The following is a 17,319-nucleotide window of genomic DNA, read 5'->3' as shown; positions in this document are numbered from 1 at the left end:
ACATGGCTGCTAGTGGCTTTCAGTTTCTTGTAACCATAGGTCTGAAGGCCCGTTTTCTTGCTGGCTGTCAGCTGAGGGCTGCTCTGGCTTCTAGGCATGACCCTTGGATGCTTGTGACATGGCCCCTCACAGGCCCTCTCTCAACAAGGCAGTTTACTTCTTCAGAGCCAGCAGGAGACTCTCTCCCTTTGGGAAGGACCCAGTACTTCTTTTAAGGCTTTTACCTGATGAGGGCAGGCCCACCTGGAGAAAATCTTTTAACTCAGAATCAACTCCTTTGGGACTCTAACTGCTTCTGCAACATCCCTTCACCTTGGCATATGACATCCTGCCACCTGTGCCATATTCCATTGGTTAGAAGCAAGTCAGAGATTCCACTCACACTCAAGAGGATGGAATTACACAGGATGTGACTGACTGGGAGTCACCCTCAGGTGTGCGTACCATGGTGGGCTAGTGTGGGAGACTGCTTTCCATACATGGAGAGACAGCACACCACGGTGGAAAAAGAAGACTTGCTGGACCTGGGTTCAAATGCTGGCTCCACAACTTAACAGATGTATTCAACTTTGGACAGCTATGTATTTAACTTTTAACCTCTCAGCTTCTGTTCAACCAAAAGGAGGAAAAAACTGAATACTCCACAGAGTCATTAGAAGAGTTAAACAGGCTGGGCGCGGTGGCTCACACCTGTAATCCCAGCACTTTGGGAGGCCAAGGAGGGGGGATTACTTGAGGTCAGGAGTTCGAGCCCAGCCTGGCCAACATGGTGAAACCCCGTTATCTACAAAATTACAAAAATTAGCAGGGCATGGTGGCATGCACCTGTAATCCCAGCTACTCAGGAGGCTGAAGCAAGATAATTGCTTGAACCTGGGAGGTGGAGGTTGCAGTGGGCCGAGATTGAGCCACTGCACTCCAGTCTAGGCAACAGAGTGAGACTCTGTCTCCAAAAAGAAAGAAAGAAAGAAAGAAAAGGTTAAACAAAGGGAAATTGCATGTAAAATCAGCAGACATAATAGAGCAGGAATTGAAACTTTAGATCCTCTCTCTCTTCCCAGTCCTTCCTGGAGGAACTTAGAAATAAAAATGAAGATAATAATAATGTTGGGTAATGTGAAAATGCTTCCTAAAATATGGCGTATACTTAGTCCGTTCAATACCCCAGTGAGGAGTTTTCCCCACTCCAGCTGAATTCATCTCTGGCAAAGGATGAAGTCATCACTAGCACCTGCTGTTATGTCTCATGGCACCTCCTTCTAGATCTGCCACAGCCTGCCCATCAAGGAAGAGCCAAATGAACAAATTATATAGTACGACCAAATAATGGACTGAATGCAGTGATCACAACACCATTTTCAGTGTTTAATGACACAGGAAAATATACACAACATAATTATCATGAAAAAAAGACCCCAAATTGTCCTTTTAAGAGCTCAAGTGGTGGACTTGGACCACCTGGCCCCAAATCCACCTTCAGTATTTATGACTCTGTGCCTCAGTTTCCTCGGTGAGTTGGGGATAATGATACGACCCACCTCATAATATTGTTGTGAGGATTAAACAAGGTAACGCATATAAAAAACACCTAGCCCGGCCGGCACCATGGCTCATGCCTGCAATCCCAGCACTTTGGGAGGCCGAGGTGAGCTGATTGCTTGAGCCTAGGATTTCAAGAGTAGCCTTAGCAACACGGCAAAACCGTATCTCTACAAAAAATTAGACAGGCGTGGTGGCCTGCACCTGTAGCCCCAATTGTTAATACTTGGGAGGCTGAGCCAGGAAGATCGCTTGAGCCCAGGAAGTCAAGACTGCAGTGAGCAGAGATAGCACCACTGCACTCCAGCCTGGGTGGCAAAGTGAGACCCTGTCTCAAAAACAAACAACAAGAAAACAAAAAGCAAAACAAAACAAAACAAAAACCACCTAGCCTAGTGGCTGTCACCTAAGGAGGTCAAAGTGCTATTATTTAGTTAAGTACCACTCTCATAACTTAAGAGGAAACGTTTAAAGTGTAGATTTTTTCATAAACAATGTTGAGAGCTGACGCTGGCTTCTCAGGGAATAAGGAAATCTGAAGAGGAAAAAGAGACAAAGTATTCAGAAGTCACGATACAGTAATTCTCTCTGCTTTCCAGAAGGCTCCACTTCACTCTGTACCCAAAAGCATTTAATTAACTTCTCCTTTTCCCCTTCCCATTTATTTCAGAAGGATCTTCATTTTTCTCTTTAAAAAAATGAGTGGCCGGCCGTAGTGGCTCACGCCTGTAATCCCAACACTTTGGGAGGCCAAGGTGGGCGGAACACAAGGTCAGGAGTTCGATACCAGCCTGTCCACATGGTGAAACCTGTCTCTAGTAAAAATACAAAAGTTAGCCGGGCGCAGTAGCGGGAGCCTGTAATCCCAGCTACTTGGGAGGCTGAGGCAGGAGAATTAATTGCTTGAACCCAGGAGGCGAAGGTTACAGTGAGCCGAGATCATGCCACTGCACTCCAGCCTGGGCGACAAAGTGAGACTCTGTCTCGAAAAATAAAATAAAATAAAATAAACAAAATAGAATAAAATAAAACAAATGAGCATGACACAGCTTTTTTCTGAAGCTTCAGGGCAACCCTTTGGGAGTAGTAAGTGGAAACTGCGGGTTACCGCCTCTCTGGTTATCAATCGGTCTTTCTAACTATCTAAAGTAAACTGGCCAGGCACAGTGGCTGGTGCCTGTAATCCCAGCACTTTGGGAGGCCAAGGCGGGTGGATCACTTGAGGTCAGGAGTTCGAGATCACCTTGGCCAACATGGAGAAACCCCGTCTCTACTAAAAATACAAAAATTAGCTGGGCGTGGTGGCGCGCGCCTGTAGCCCCAGCCACCTGGGAGGCTGAGGTAGGAGAATCATTTTAACCCGGGAGGAGGAGGCTGCAGTGAGCCAAGATTGCACCACTGCACTCCAGTCTGGGCCACAGACTGAAGACTTTTTAGACTCCGTCTCAAAAAAACCAAAACCAAACAAACAAATAAACAAACAAAACCTCTGATTAAAGTAAACTAAAGAGAGCGGGCTCAGCAGAGGGAGGAGAGTGACTGCCCCAGGAAAAGGAAGAGCCGCGTCACTGCCCTTGCTGATTTAAACACAAGCCAGGTGAGGCGCGTTTTCTGCAGGAGGCTGAGAAGGGCTCCGCTCGCGATTTCCGCCCAGGAGCGCGGGGTGGCTGGAGCAGTGACCGCGTCCCAGCCCCCTTTCCGCTCCGCAGCCCCCGGGCTGCTGCCGGCGCTGGGCTGGAAGCCAGGCCCCTGCCGATCCCAGGAGTCGCCGCGGACGCCGCGAGCCCTGCCAGGGAATGAGCAGCGAGCCCAGGAAACCACTGAGCCAAAGTAGTAACAAAGAAGGCCAGCGTGCGCGGGCGGCGGCCGAGCCAGGCTTCCAGGGCAGCACGCTGGGCCGGGCGCGAGGCAGATGGCAGAGGGGAGGAAACAGATGGCTGTCCAGTGGCGCTGCACAGGAAGCGCCAGGGCTGGCAGGAAGACAGAAGGGCGGCCTTCGCTGCAACGGGAATTTAAATAAATACACCGGCCCACACAGGGAATCCCCTAGGATTCCAGGGTCCTGGCGTGCTTGAGGGGCCGGGGTCTCTAGGGCCCCTGCAGTGCCAGAAAACCTATGGGGCTCACATCGACCCCGAACCCCTCCTCTACCCACTTACGCCCTGGCTGCCTGCAGCCTGGAGGACTTTGGGCTGGTATTTCCATCCCTATCGCCTCACTCCGGCCAGTGATTCCCAGTCGGGCTGTAAGTGGTTATTTGAGGTGTCCTGAATGGGAATTCTTGCCGGTGATTACAAAAGCCTTAAGCTCTGCAGCCTGAATAGGTAAGGCCTTCCCCAAGAGTGGAACTTCCATTCTTCAAATATATGCAGATACTGTGGCCATTACTTAAATACAAGAGCATTTAAAAGCATTTTTGAATTTTCTAGTCTGTCTGTCACTGTTCCTTTTCTAAATCATCAGACACCAAAAATACGATTACAGCTTAAATACTATTACTATCACACTTGGCTCCTTGAAACTCTTGGATGATAAAGGGGCACTCATTAATTTCTAGATGTTAAAAAGTCTAGAGAATTGTTTTATGCCAGCCACCTGAGAAGGGCAAGAGGCACTTCATTTCTCTCTCTGCAAAAGGTCAGTGCCAATTATCCTGAAGAAGTATTTACAGATTTGTACACCAGGATTCTCTACATGGAGGTTCATCACAGCCTCCTTTGTATGCAGGTAGAACTGGAAGCTCCCAGAGCCACAGTGTACCATGGTACACACAACCACGGTACCTCCATGACTGGCTATGACAGCACTGTTAGAAACCAAACTGCAGACGAACAAAATGCACCACATACTAAACAAACAGCAAGAAAAGCATTTACAGCTAGGCATGGTGGGTCACACCTGTAATCCCAGCACTTTGGGAGGCCGAGGCAGGTGGATCACGAAGTCAGGAGATTAAGACCATCCTGGCTAACACGGTGAAACCCCGTCTCTACTAAAAATACAATAATTAGCTGGGCATGGTGGCACGTATCTGTAGTCCCAGCTACTCGGGAGGCTGAGGCAGGAGAATCGCTTGAACCCGGGAGTTGGAGGTTGCAGTGAGCCCGCGCCACTGCACTCCAGCCTGGGCAACAGAGTGAGACTCCACCTCAAAAAAAAAAAAAAAAAAAAAAAAAGAAGAAAAAAAAAGAAAAGCATTTACAAAATATGTATAGAATCATCCTAGTTTTGTTTAAAGAAAAACACCACCAGCTGGGCAAGGTGGCTCACGCCTGTAATTCTAGCACTTTGGGAGGCCAAGGCGGGTGGATCACCTGAGGTCAGGGGTTTGAGACCAGCCTGGCCAACATGGAGAAACCCCATCTCTACTAAAAATACAAAAATTAGCCGGGTGTGGTGGCACATGGCTGTAATCCCAGCTACTTGGGAGGCTAAGGCAGGAAAATCGCTTGGTCCTGGGAGGCAGAGGTTGCAGTGAGCTGAAACCGCACCACTGCACTTCAACCTGGGCAACTGAGACTCTGTCTCAATTAAAAAAGAAAAACAAACCACCACCAAAATTATGTGTATCTACTATAAAATACTTTAGTTTTACTTTTTAATCTTGGGGAAGAGGGAGTGGGTGAGTCTATTTTCTTCTTGTGCTCCCCAAAGTTTCCACAATGAACAAGTATTTTTTGTTAGGAATAAAGCCAATAACTTATTTTATTATATTTTATTTTTGCATTTGTTTGGTCACTGACAGTAGTTTCTTGTCAGGAATGGGCTGAGGTCAAAGAATCTTGGCAGTGAGGTTCTTTGCTGCTTTTTACTCTCCAACTTCCAGGAAGTAGGACATGGGTGTGCAGACTGCACTTGGGAACCAAACTAGACCCCCTCCTCGCCCTCCGCCATACACGTCTAAAGCAGAACATAAAGGGATGGGCCCTTCTGGATGATGCTGGGCTATTCTGTGCTAACAGGTCTATTCACAGCTAGACCAGAGGCTGACATCCCCCACAGCTGAATTCCACTTGGCACCTAACCTGTGAATTCTCAAAGTGAAGCCTGGAATTGCCCAGGCCTCTTAGAGGGTCTCTAGGACCCACTCTCCTGCCAAGAAACCTCAGTGTACTCCCCACCAGCACCCAGTCTGGGAAGGCTCCTTCAATCTTATTTCAGACAAAACATCCTTTTAGGATATAAAGTATTTTGCACTGTCAAAATTGCACTGTCAAAATTCCAGTTTGCATTACTATTCTGAAATGAATAAGATATATATGTAATATAACCCTAATCCCTGTGACAACCAAAAAAAAAAAAAGGTTCCATAAAATTCCAAAATAACCCCTAGGGGGCGGTACAGCCCCTAGTTAAGAGTCACCTCATGAATGGTGAGTTGATATGATGCTTTGCTGATTTTTCTTAGACTAAGGACTATATATATATTCACCAAGATTTGGCAGACCCTGGAGTCTGGTCCCTGCATACCTCCAGTCTCATCCCCAATACTCCCACCCTGTTCTCTCCCCTCCAGCCCTAGAGATACTCCTCCCTCCACTAACAGCCAGGGTCCGTGCTCTTTCTTTTCTTTTTTGGGGGAATGGGAGGACAGGGTCTTGTTCTGTCACCTAGGCTGTATGGAGTGCCGTGGCGATCACCACTCACTGCAGCCTAGACCTCCAAGAGATCCTCCCATCTCAACCTCCCGAGTAGCTAGGACTACAGGCATGTGCTACCACACCCATCTAATTTTTGTATTTTTTCATAGAGACCGGGTTTCACCATGTTGCCCAGGATGGTCTCAAACTCCTGGACTCAAGCCATCCGCCCGCCTCAGCCTCCCAAACTGCTGAGATTACAGGCATGAGCCACTGTGCCAGCCAATGCTCTTTCTTCTGCTTGTGATGCAATTTCCTCATGCTCACATCAGATGTCCCTTCCTCAGAAACGCCCTTCCTAATCCCCAAAAGGTCACACCCCCTAGTATATGCTCTATACCACTGAGTACTTCTCCTTCATAATTTCAAACCTGTTTGTAATTACATATTCATAACCATTTTGATTAATGTTTATTTTCTCTATTTGAGTATAAAGAGGCAGGGGCTCATCTGTCTTCTTTCCACAGTTCCCTAGCACACAGTCGTGATCACCTACTAGTTAGCTGATCACAGTAGGTGATCAACAAATATTTGCCAAATAAATAAATGAACCTCCCAGAAGACATTTAGATTTCCATCATTGCCACTTGTGAAATACATTCTGATTCTCTGTCCATGTTATGGTTATGTAAATGTCACAGTCTGTTTTTCTGCACAGGCAGAAAGAGTCTATCTTGTTAATAGCTGTATTTCACATAGCATAAGATTAACAGCATAGCAGATGCTCAGTGGATAAGATGGCACCCATTTCTAAATGTCTGGGGTGGGAAGATTAAGATAATTACCCCAATTCTGGCTCATTTCTTGCTACATCTTTTTCCTTCCCAACCCTAACATACCACTTATCTCTAACTTAAACATATATTGAATAAAGGCACCAAAGGGGTAAATGAGCCACTCCCAACCTGAAAACTTACACTCATCTGTCAAGATGCAATTTAAATATCACCTTTGCCCTCTGATCCTCTTCCATAAGGTGGGCAACTATCAGAACTTTTATCTTCCTGAGCAGCCAATTTTGGTACTTGTTCATCCCCTCAGCTTGTCAGAGGCATCCTAACCAGAGTGACTCCATCTTGAATAAAGGCCGAGAGAAAGCCAAATCTGCTGGATTACATTCCCAGGGGGTTGGGCACTCTTGGTCACAAGATGTTTATGGTTGAGGGAATGAGTTAATAATTTTTTTTTTTTTTTTGAGACAGAGTCTCACTTTGTTGCCAGGCTGGAGTGCAATGCTGCGATCTCGGCTCACCGCAACCTCTGCCTCCTGGGTTCGAGAGATTCCCCTGCCTCAGCCTCCCGAGTAGCTGGGACTACAGGCGTGTGCCACCACGCCTGGCTAATATTTTGTATTTTTAGTAGAGACGGGGTTTCACCATGTTAGCCAGGATGGTCTCAATCTCCTGACCTCGTGATCCACCCACCTCAGCCTCCCAAAGTGCTGGGATTACAGGCGTGAGCCACCACACCCGGCCCAAGTTAATAATATTAACTAACTAAATAAAGACCCAGAACTTACGGAAATGTCCCAGTTCTTCAAGAAGAAAAAGTATTCTTAGTTTAAGAATAGGTTCTGCTTTTAAAATAATGGTACACTCATAAGTTCTTGCTAAAATCAATAATCACATAGGAAAGTAACAATATTAATAGCTTGTCACAAGCTGATCACAAGCTTTTGTAATAAAGTACACTATTTTTAATAACCTATATAAGCAAGCATTGTATTTGCAATGGGTGCGTTCCTCCTCTTGCTTTCTGAAGAGTCTCTACTCTGTAATTGAGTGGCGTCTAGTAAACTACTTTGACTTCACTATACTCTACAACTTGCCCGGAAGTTTTTTCTGCACGAGATCCAAGAACTGTCTCTTGGGGTCTGGGACAAGACCCCTCTTCCCATGACAAGCTGAACCACAGATTACTTGAGGGCAAGAACTTTGTCACAGTCATCTGATTCTGCACAAATGGAGATGAATGTGGCAGTTATAAATGTCTGCTGAATGAACAAAGAGATAGGACGTGTTGGTAGGGCCACAAGCCCCATCCTGGGGTCTCCTTAATCCCACAGCAAGGATATCTAGACCTACCCTTCAGACCCCAGGGCATCCCTTTCAGCTCAGACCCTTCAGGCACTCAGGGGATGCCCTTCAGCCCAGCTTTTGTGACTCCTGCAGGGGACACTCCTTCTTCTAGGAGTGGATGTGGTGGGAACACCACAGGGATTTCCTGAAGTGTAGCTGTGGCCTCCCCACACCCAGTGGCTGCATGCAGAGCTCCTTGCCCCCTCACATTCATCCACAGGTCTATTTACATAATTACATACCATCCAGCTACTTATTTAAAGTATAAATCTCAGTGGTTTTTAATATATTCACAGAGTTGTGCAACATCACCATCACCAATTTTGTTGTTGTTGTTGTTTTTGTGACGGAGTCTCGCTGTGTCACCCAGGTTAGAGTACAGTCACGCAATCTCAGCTCACTGCAACCTCTGCCTCCTGGATTCAAGCAATTCTGCTGCCTCAGCTTCCCCAGTAGCTGGGATTACAGGCACCTGCCACCACATCCAGCTAATTTTTGTATTTTTTAGTAGAGACAGGGCTTCACCATATTGGCCAGGCTGGTCTCGAACTCCTGACCTCAGGTGATCCACCCACCTCGGCCTCCTAAAGTGCTGGGATTACAGGCATGACCCACCGCACCCGGCACCATCACCAATTTTTTGAACATTTTCATCACCCCCTTAAGAAACCCCATACCCATTATAGCAGTCACGTCCCATTTCCTTTCAACCCCTGCTCCCTGACCTAGGCAACCACTAATCTATTTTTATGTCTACGCATTTGCCTATTCTGGACATTTCATATAAATGGAATCATATAACGTGGTCTTTTGTGGTTGGCTTTTTTTCACAGCTTAGTGTTTTCATGGTTATCTATATGGTTACACATCAGTACTGCATTCTCCCTTTTTATGACTGAATAATATTCAATTGTATGAATGTACCACTTAGTTTTAGTTGCTGTTTATACATTCATCATTTGATGGGCAACTGTGTTGTTTTCATTTTCTGGTTATTATGAATAATGCTGTTATGAACACATATGAATGTGTAAGTCTTCATGTGGACATCTGTTTTCATTTTCTTGGGTAGAGCTGGGAGTAGAATTGCTGGGTCACATGGTAACTTTTGAGAAACTGCACAGTTTCCCAAAGTGGCTGTACCATTTTGCATTCTCATCAGCACTGTATCAGAGTTCCAATTTCTTCACATCCTCCACATCTTCATCACTTGTTGTTTTCTATTGATGTCATCTCCGTGGGTGTGAAGTGTTATCTCACTGTGGCTTTTATATCCCTAGAACTATTAACAAGCAACAACTCTGCCAGAGTTATGAGTTTTGGAGATCAGGCCATTAGGCCTGGATCGGTTCCACCACTACTGCTAAGAGCTGTGTGACTTTAGTGTCTCTTTAACTCTTTAGCCCGTTTCCTTATCTATCAAACATGTTACTTCACTGGATTCTTAGAAACATTTAATGAGATTATACACACATGGTATATAGTGTGTAATTACTAGAACATTATCAAGAACAATAATAGGGCTAAAAAAAATAGCTATTAAAAAAAAGAGTCTCATGCAGGCACAGTGGCTCACCTGTAATCCCAGCACTTGGGGAGGCCGAGGTGGACAGATCCCTTGAATCCCTAAGCTCAAGACCAGTCTGGGCAACATAGCAAAACCCCGTCTGTATCAAAAAATACAAAATTTAGCTGGGCATCGTGGTGGGTGCCTATAGTCCCAGCTACTCGGGAGGCTGAGGTGGGACAATCGCCGAGCCCAGGAGGTTAAGGCTGCAGTAAGCCATGATAACACCACTGTCCTCCAGCCTGGGTGACAGAGCAAGACCCTCTCTGTCTCGCTCAAAAAAAAAAAAAAAAAAAAAAGTCATTTAGCCGGGCGTGGCAGCTCACACCTGTAATACCAGCGCTTTGGGAGGCAGAGGCGGGGGCGGATCATGAGGTCAAGAGATCGAGACCATCCTGGCCAACATGGTGAAACCCCATCTCTACTAAAAATACAACAATTAGCTGGGTGTGGTGGCCCGTGCCTGTAGTCCCAGCTACTTGTGAGGCTGAGACAGGAGATTTGATTGAACTCGGGAGGCAGAGGTTGCAGTGAGCTGAGATCGTGCCACTGCACTCCAGCCTGGTGACACAGCAAGACTCCCTCTCAAGAAAGAAAGAAAAAAAAGAGTGCTTTAAAGTCAAAAGTCAAAACCTGTGACTGTGTCTCTACTCCAAAAAGGAAGACCAAAAAAACTGAATTATCATGGCCAGAGGATTATAAAAATTACACATGTATAAATGACATGTCAAGTACACACATTCACTCAGAAACTCATTTTCTAGTAATGGTGGACCCAGAAGAGGCCAAGACAAGGGAAGTCATTCTCCAGTGGAACAGCCTTTGCAATGATTTCTTAAGACAACGTGTTAGCAGATCTATTGATCAGATCATGATGAAAACATTTCATGAGAAGCTGAGGACAAAAGGGTCAACCTGTTCAGTATGAAACTGAGAAATTGATGGTCAAAATGAGAGACCCATAGAAAGAAAGCCCAATGGGTGGCATTAATTTAGCTGCTTCTGCCCTTCCCCAATGTTAAAACTTGGCTAAACAAGCATTTTCCAGCAAAGAAGACAAATGAACCTCAAATGCCCAAGCAGAGTCTTAGAAAAGAGGAGAAGTGGGAAAATAGGGAGGAGTTAGATAAGAGGCCCAAGTAGATAGCCCTAACTAGGACTAATATAGCCATCCTGCAAGGGCAACTTTGCTCCCAGAGGGTCTGATCAAACAAGCCTGCAGCAGTGATGGGGAATCCTCCAGGGCAGGTGTAAGACTCCTCAGCATGGTTTTAAGAGGAGCACATAGAGAATAAGCAACCAGATAAAGAAATTATTCAAGTCTTTGTTCTCTTTTTTGGAACAACAGGCCCCACTCTTGCCACTTGCAAATTGGCCCAAGGACCACAGGCCAGAGGCTAGCTGAGGAGCTTAAGATGAGATGGAGATTTCTCATCTCCCAGTATCTTTATTCATCAAAATCATGGACCACATGAAGGCTTCTCATCTCCATTACCTTTTCTTTGTACCTTTTTTTTTTTTTTTTTTTTTTGAGACAGGCCTCCCTCTGTCACGCAGACTAGTGCAGTGGCACAGTTCACTGACCTTCTCAGCTCAATCAATCCTCTCACCTCAGCCTCCCAAGTAACTGGGACTAGAGGCCCATGCCAACCACACAAGGTTTTAAAATTTTTTTTTGTAGAGATGGGGTCTCGCTATGTTGCCGAGGTTTCATCTCCATTATGTTTGTGTACCAAACTCATAGACCAACAAGGAGACTTTTCATCCCATAATATCTTTGTCCAGCAAACTCAGGGGCCAAGATGGAGGCTTCTGATCCCATTCTCTGTCTACCAAACTCATCCCTTCCAATGCTCAGGTAGGATATGTCTCACCCCAGCCCATCTTTTAAGGATGGTGAGATGGGCTGGTCTCTTCTATTTGGCTGATCAAATCTCTTAGCCTGGGCCAAAAAATGCCCTGCTCGAACCCAACAATGCTCAGCACCAGATTTTTCTGTACGTTGCTGAAATGCCTCTTCCTAATTTTTGGTCTATCTAGACACCGTTCTTAGGGAGGCAGGAACTCAGCGCCCCTTCTCTTTAGGTCTGGCCCAAGCAAGACATGAGGGCCACCTCATGCACACTCAGTGTCTGGAATGGCAGTGCTATAGATGCACAGACGTCCTGTGCCCAACCCCCTGGGGCCAGTCCACCTTAGCAGGCCCCAGCTTCTGGGTGTGTGACCTTGTCCAGCCCCACACTCCTTTCCCCACACCTCTTTTTGAAACTTACCGCTCCCTTCCCCACCATTCTTGGTGCAAACATTACAATGGTGGAGACTCACAAACAGCCCAACCCAGTTTCAAAACACATCATACAAACGGAAAAGTTGTTTCAGATTACAAATTTTTAAAGAAGAAAAAAACGGGAGGGGAGAAAAGAAAAGAGTGGGGAACAAGAGAATCGGCCAGGCAACGTCTGCCCTGGTAGAAGGCCCTTGTGCTGAGTTGGTCACAATCCAAGCCCAGACACTCATCCTGCCTGGCTCCACGGGTGACTCCCATTCAACAGTCTGGCTCCCCTACATGAGTACCAGCCCCTGACAACAGGCCTTTCCCAACTGACCACCTGCCCTCCAGAGCCCCCTGAGACCCGGGCCCTCCCTCGGAACTTGAGGGCGCAGGGGACCAGGACGGCCGTCTCAGCGGTCCCAGTTCTTTTTCCCCACTATGGAACGCAAGTCTGACCTCCTCCTTCGAGCGAAACTGCACACAGAGCAGGGAAGCCCTGCCGCGCTGGGTTCGGAGGAAAGGGGAGGCCGTGGACGGGGAAGAGGTCGGGTTTCGCTGCCTCAGCGCCGCCGCCTGGGCGACTCTTCCACCCCCGGCTCGGGTTCGAAGCGGCGCGGCCCAGAGAAGAGGAAGAAAGACGAAAAGGAACTTTGCCCGTGGTTTCAGTCAGTAGGCGGGTCAGGCTTCGCAGGGGGGTGGCCGGAGAAACTTGCGACCCTGGCGACCTGGGTCCGCGGGAGCAAGGGCCGGGGCAGCTCTGGGGACTGAGCTCCAGCGCGGGGGCTGCGGCGGCAACTTTCCCGGAGGAAGCCTGCTGCGAACTTTAGCGACGCGATCCCCCGCCCGCTGCGCGATGCTCCCTGGGCTCCGGCCGGGTCCAGACGCCCGGCGCGTCCGCTCCCGGACCCCTGCTTTCCCGGGGCGCCCTGTAGAACCTCGGCCTCGCGCCCCGCGCTCACTTACCATTTGCGCCACTTTCAGCAGGGCCGCGTGGGTGCGGGGGTAGCTGAGGTCCAGCAGCCCCTCCAAGGGGCTCGCGCTGGGCTGGGCCGCGCCGGCCCCGGGTCCGAGCGCGCTGCCGCTGCTGCACGTGGTGCGGACGAGCCCGGCTCCGTGCGACATTGCGCGGCCCCAGCTCGCTGGCCGCCTCCCCGGGCAGCTGCCCAGGGGCCAGATACGGAGGGCGGGCCGGGGGCGGGCGGGGGCGGGCGCTGGCGAGGGCGGGGCGCCCGGGTCCCTGCCCCGCTGCTGGAGACGCGGAGCCGCCTCTGGCGGGATCCCTCCGGGGACTGGCCGGCCGGCGCCTTCCAGAAAGGTAGCGGCAGTCCCGGCCCTCGTAGATGCGCGGAAGTTAGACTGGAGCGAGAGGAAACCGGATGCCTTGGGTCGTGGCCTCTCCGAGGTGGGCAAGGCCCGGACCACAGCTGGTACTGAGCCTCCTGGGATTTTGTGTGGGTGCGGCTGCGGATGTGTGCTGAGAGCACTTTACTGAAGTTTAACTTACATAAAGTGTGATGCCCAGACCTTACGTGTTCAGCTCCACTAATTTTTATGTATGTGTACACCTGTGTAACCGTCGCCCAGATCAACAAATAGAACGTGCCCATCACCCCAGAAAGTTCCGTGGTGGGCCTTCCTGACCTACCTTCCTTCCCTGTCCCCATCCTTATCCAGCCTCAGGCAACCACTACAGTGTATTCTGCTTTCTGTCACTGTAGGTTCATTTTGCCTGTTCTTGGACTTCATAAACTTGAAGTAATACAGAATATTCTCCTTCAACATAACAAATTAGAAGATCCATCCTGTTGGGAATATAAGTAGTTCATATCAGTTCCTTCCTTTTTATTGCTGAGTAGTACTCCACTGTGCAAAGATACCGTATTTTTTAAACGTTTACCCAGTTGATGGACACCAAGCTTGCTTCCTTCCTACCTGCTTGCCTGCCTCCTTCCCTCCCTCCGGCCTTTCCCCCCTCCCTCATCTCTTTTCTGGCTATAGTGACTATTAGGGTACACGTTTTTTTGGTGGATACAAACTCACATTTTTCTGGGACAAATATCTGCAAGTGAACGCACTGGTTACAAGGGGAGCATATGTTTGCTTCTGTTAGAAGCTGTCAGCCTGGGGAACATGGCCAGACCTCATTTCTACAAAAAACAAAAAATAAAAATAAATTAGCTGGGCCGGGCGCGGTGGCTCACGCCTGTAATTCCAGCACTTTGGAAGGCCGAGGCGGGCGGATCACGAGGTCAGGAGATCAAGACCATTCTGGCTAACACGGTGAAACCCCGTCTCTACTAAAAATACAAAAAATTAGCTGGGCGTGGTGGCGGGCGCCTGCAGTCACAGCTACTCGGGATGCTGAGAATGGCGTGAACCCGGGAGGCGGAGCTTGCAGTGAGCAGAGCTTGCGCCACTGCATTCGAGCCTGGGCGACAGAGCGAGACTCTGTCTCAAAATAAAAATAAAAATAAAAATAAATAAATAAATAAATTAGCTGGGTGCAGTGGCACATGCCTGTTCAGGAGGCTGAGGCTGGAGGAGCCTTGGAGCCCAGGAGGTTGAGGCTGCAGTGAGTCATGACAGTGGCATTGCACTCCAGCCTGGGCCACAGAGCAAGACCTTGTCTCAATTAAAAAAAAAAAAAAGAAAAGAAAAGAAAAAGAAAAAGCTGTCAAACAGCTATCCAAGTGACATTCTATTCTGTATCCCTTTTGGGTTGTTTTAAAAATGAAGCGGCCAGGCGTGGTGGCTCACGCCTATAATCCCAGCACTTTGGGAAGTCAAGGCATGAAGATCCCTGGAGGCCAGGAGTCCGAGATTGCAGTGAGCTATGATCTTGCCACCGCACTCTTGTCTGGGTGACAGAGTGAGACACTGTCTCTTAAAAAAAAAAAAAAGAAAAAGGAAAAGAAGAAAACATAAAAATGAAGACAGGCCCAAACGGGACTACCAAAATGAGGTATGTTATCATGTTCCTTTTGAGCAGTGTCCCTGTGGCCATACTTACATTTATTCACTTGGAGATAACATCAAAAAATCTGGCTGGGCACGGTGGCTCATGTCTGTAATCCCAAAATCAAGCTCACAAGCCCAAGTTTGACACCAGCAAGGGCAACATGGCGAAACCCCATCTCTACAAAAAAACACAAAAATTAACTGGGCATGGTGGCACATGCCTGTAGTCCCAGCTACTCAGGAGGCTGAGGTGGGAGGATTGCTTGAGCCCGGGAGGTTGAAGCTGCAGTGAGTCATGATTACAACACTGTACTCCAGCCTGGGTGACAGAGCAAGACCCTGCCTCAAGAACAAAACAAAACAAAGCGAAACATAAAACTACCTTTGTGAGTTTATTCCCTGCCAGTGCTGTCTTGTCATCAGAAGAGTTTTCGATGTGGCAAAGTCCTAATAATTCTTGTTGGTGGATGATACCCATGCAATCTCTGTTTTGTCAAGTCTTTTAGTTGATTCTGATGCACACTCAAATTTGAGGACCACTGTCATTGCCAGAGTCCACTGCAGTTGAAACATTTGGGGATTTATTACACTATTTATTCCACCTTTATGTACATTTGACAATTTTCATGATCAAGAAAAATTGCCTTCCACGTGTGTCTTCTCTGTAGACAACAGTCACAGCTGCCTGGTACCTCCATTTGTTTCTCTGTAATTCAGGAATAATTGCATCTAGGGGCTGCTGTGACAATGTGATAGATATGCAGGCGTGCTGTGACATTTCTGGCTCTATACCCACAGGCATGAAGTTAGTACTATGTATCATTTTTTTATGTAGATGTACATTTCACTTCTGTACTTGTCTAAGGCTTCAGGACCCACAGTGGAGATGACAGGGCATCTTTGTTGAGATGAGGGTTTCAGGGAAGCAGAAAAACCAACTGCTGGATCATTTCTCCTTTGAGGGGCCTTTGTCCAATTCAGCAGTCTTCTAACAGTGATTTTCAGTGTATAGCCCCCCAACCAGCAGTACCTGCGAACTTGTGAGAAATGCAGATTCTAGGGGCCCACTCTGACCTGCTGAATCAGAAACTCTAGGGGTAGGGCTCAGCAGTGTGTGTCTTAACAAGTCTTCCCAACCCCACCCTCACTCCCCACCCCCTTCACCATCACTCTGTGATTCTGATGCATACTCAAGTTTGAGAACAACTATCACTTCCTGAGTCTGCTCAGAAACATTGCTGGGCTTTTCTGCCTGGTGTTGACTAATGCACCACCCACCTCTAATCAGAAATAATCACTGTGCTGGGCACTCTGTGTTAATCACTTTATTATGATCACTTAAGAGCTTGAGCAAGATGCTTGCCAGTGCAAGGGCCATTGCTGGCCTGACTTAACAAGAAGAGGCTTCAGAGGCTTGCCAAGTGCACTGAGATGTCTACACTAGTGTGTTGTCTGCTAGGTGTGAATAGCTGCCCCTTGGGAAAGCAAGGTCTTAGGCAAAGGGCTTCATAGCCCACTTTAAAGATGTCACACTCTAAGAGGGAACCAACCAGGTGGGTGACCTCTGAATACCTGGTGAGAAATCAAGATGTCCAAGTTCTCCTTTTCTCTACACCGAGGGATTGCAGGTGGCTTATTGACAGTTTAAAGCTTCAATTCGAGTGGTACTCTGACTATAACTCTTCTTCACCAGTGTGTTTATGATGTTATATCTGATCAGATATAATGAAAAAAGTAATAAAATTAGAGTTGACTCTGTATTAGTCACAGTGCTTTTGATAAGACAAACTAAAATCAAGCAAAAAGAAGAGTTCATTCAAGCTGGGAGCAGTGGTGCATGCCTGTAGTCCCAGCTACTCAGGAGACTGAGGTAGGAAGATTTCTTGAGCCCTGAAGTTCCAGGCCAGCCTGGGCAACATAGCAAGACCCTGTCTTTAAAAACAAAACAAAACAAAAAACAAAATAGGCTTGGCACGGTGGCTCATGCCTATAATCCCAATATTTTGGAAGGCCGAGGCAGGAGGATCATTTGAGGCCAGGATTTTGTGACCAGCCTGGGCAACATAGTGAGACCCCCCATCTCTACAAAAAATGAAAAAATTAGCCAGATGTATAGTCCAAGCAACTTAAGAAGCTGAGCGGGGGGAAGATCACTTGAGCCCAAGAGTTCAATGTTACAGTGAGCCATAATCGTGCCACTACACTCCAGCCTGGGCAACAGAGTGAGACCTTGTCTCAAAAACAAACAAACAAACTAATAAAAAG

The 17,319-nt window shown here is 47.6% G+C and overlaps 1 protein-coding gene across 7 annotated transcripts in view; it reads right to left on the bottom strand.

The window, feature by feature from the left end:
- The window catches only part of CMTM7 (CKLF like MARVEL transmembrane domain containing 7), a 66,008-nt gene extending 50,191 nt beyond the window's left edge, over window positions 1–15,817 (bottom strand). For 2 of the 7 annotated variants that reach the window (XR_010111409.1, XM_034956024.3), the window contains exon 1: window positions 13,060–15,816. Coding sequence is in view for 5 of the 7 variants with exons in the window: in XM_034956024.3 (XP_034811915.1) it covers window positions 13,060–13,218 (159 nt within the window). In the remaining 2 variants the exon portion in view is untranslated. Of the gene's footprint in view, window positions 1–12,552 lie in introns of all 7 variants that reach the window. The other 5 variants (XM_063602229.1, XM_063602230.1, XR_010111410.1 and 2 more) reach the window with 4 other exon arrangements.
- Window positions 15,818–17,319: the final 1,502 nt, after the last annotated feature.

Source organism: Pan paniscus, chromosome 2, assembly GCF_029289425.2.
Source record: "Pan paniscus chromosome 2, NHGRI_mPanPan1-v2.0_pri, whole genome shotgun sequence".
In the NCBI taxonomy this organism is placed as follows: domain Eukaryota; kingdom Metazoa; phylum Chordata; class Mammalia; order Primates; family Hominidae; genus Pan; species Pan paniscus.
The sequence above is the reverse complement of the archived record's forward strand: the minus strand, read 5'-3'. Positions and strand labels throughout refer to the sequence as shown.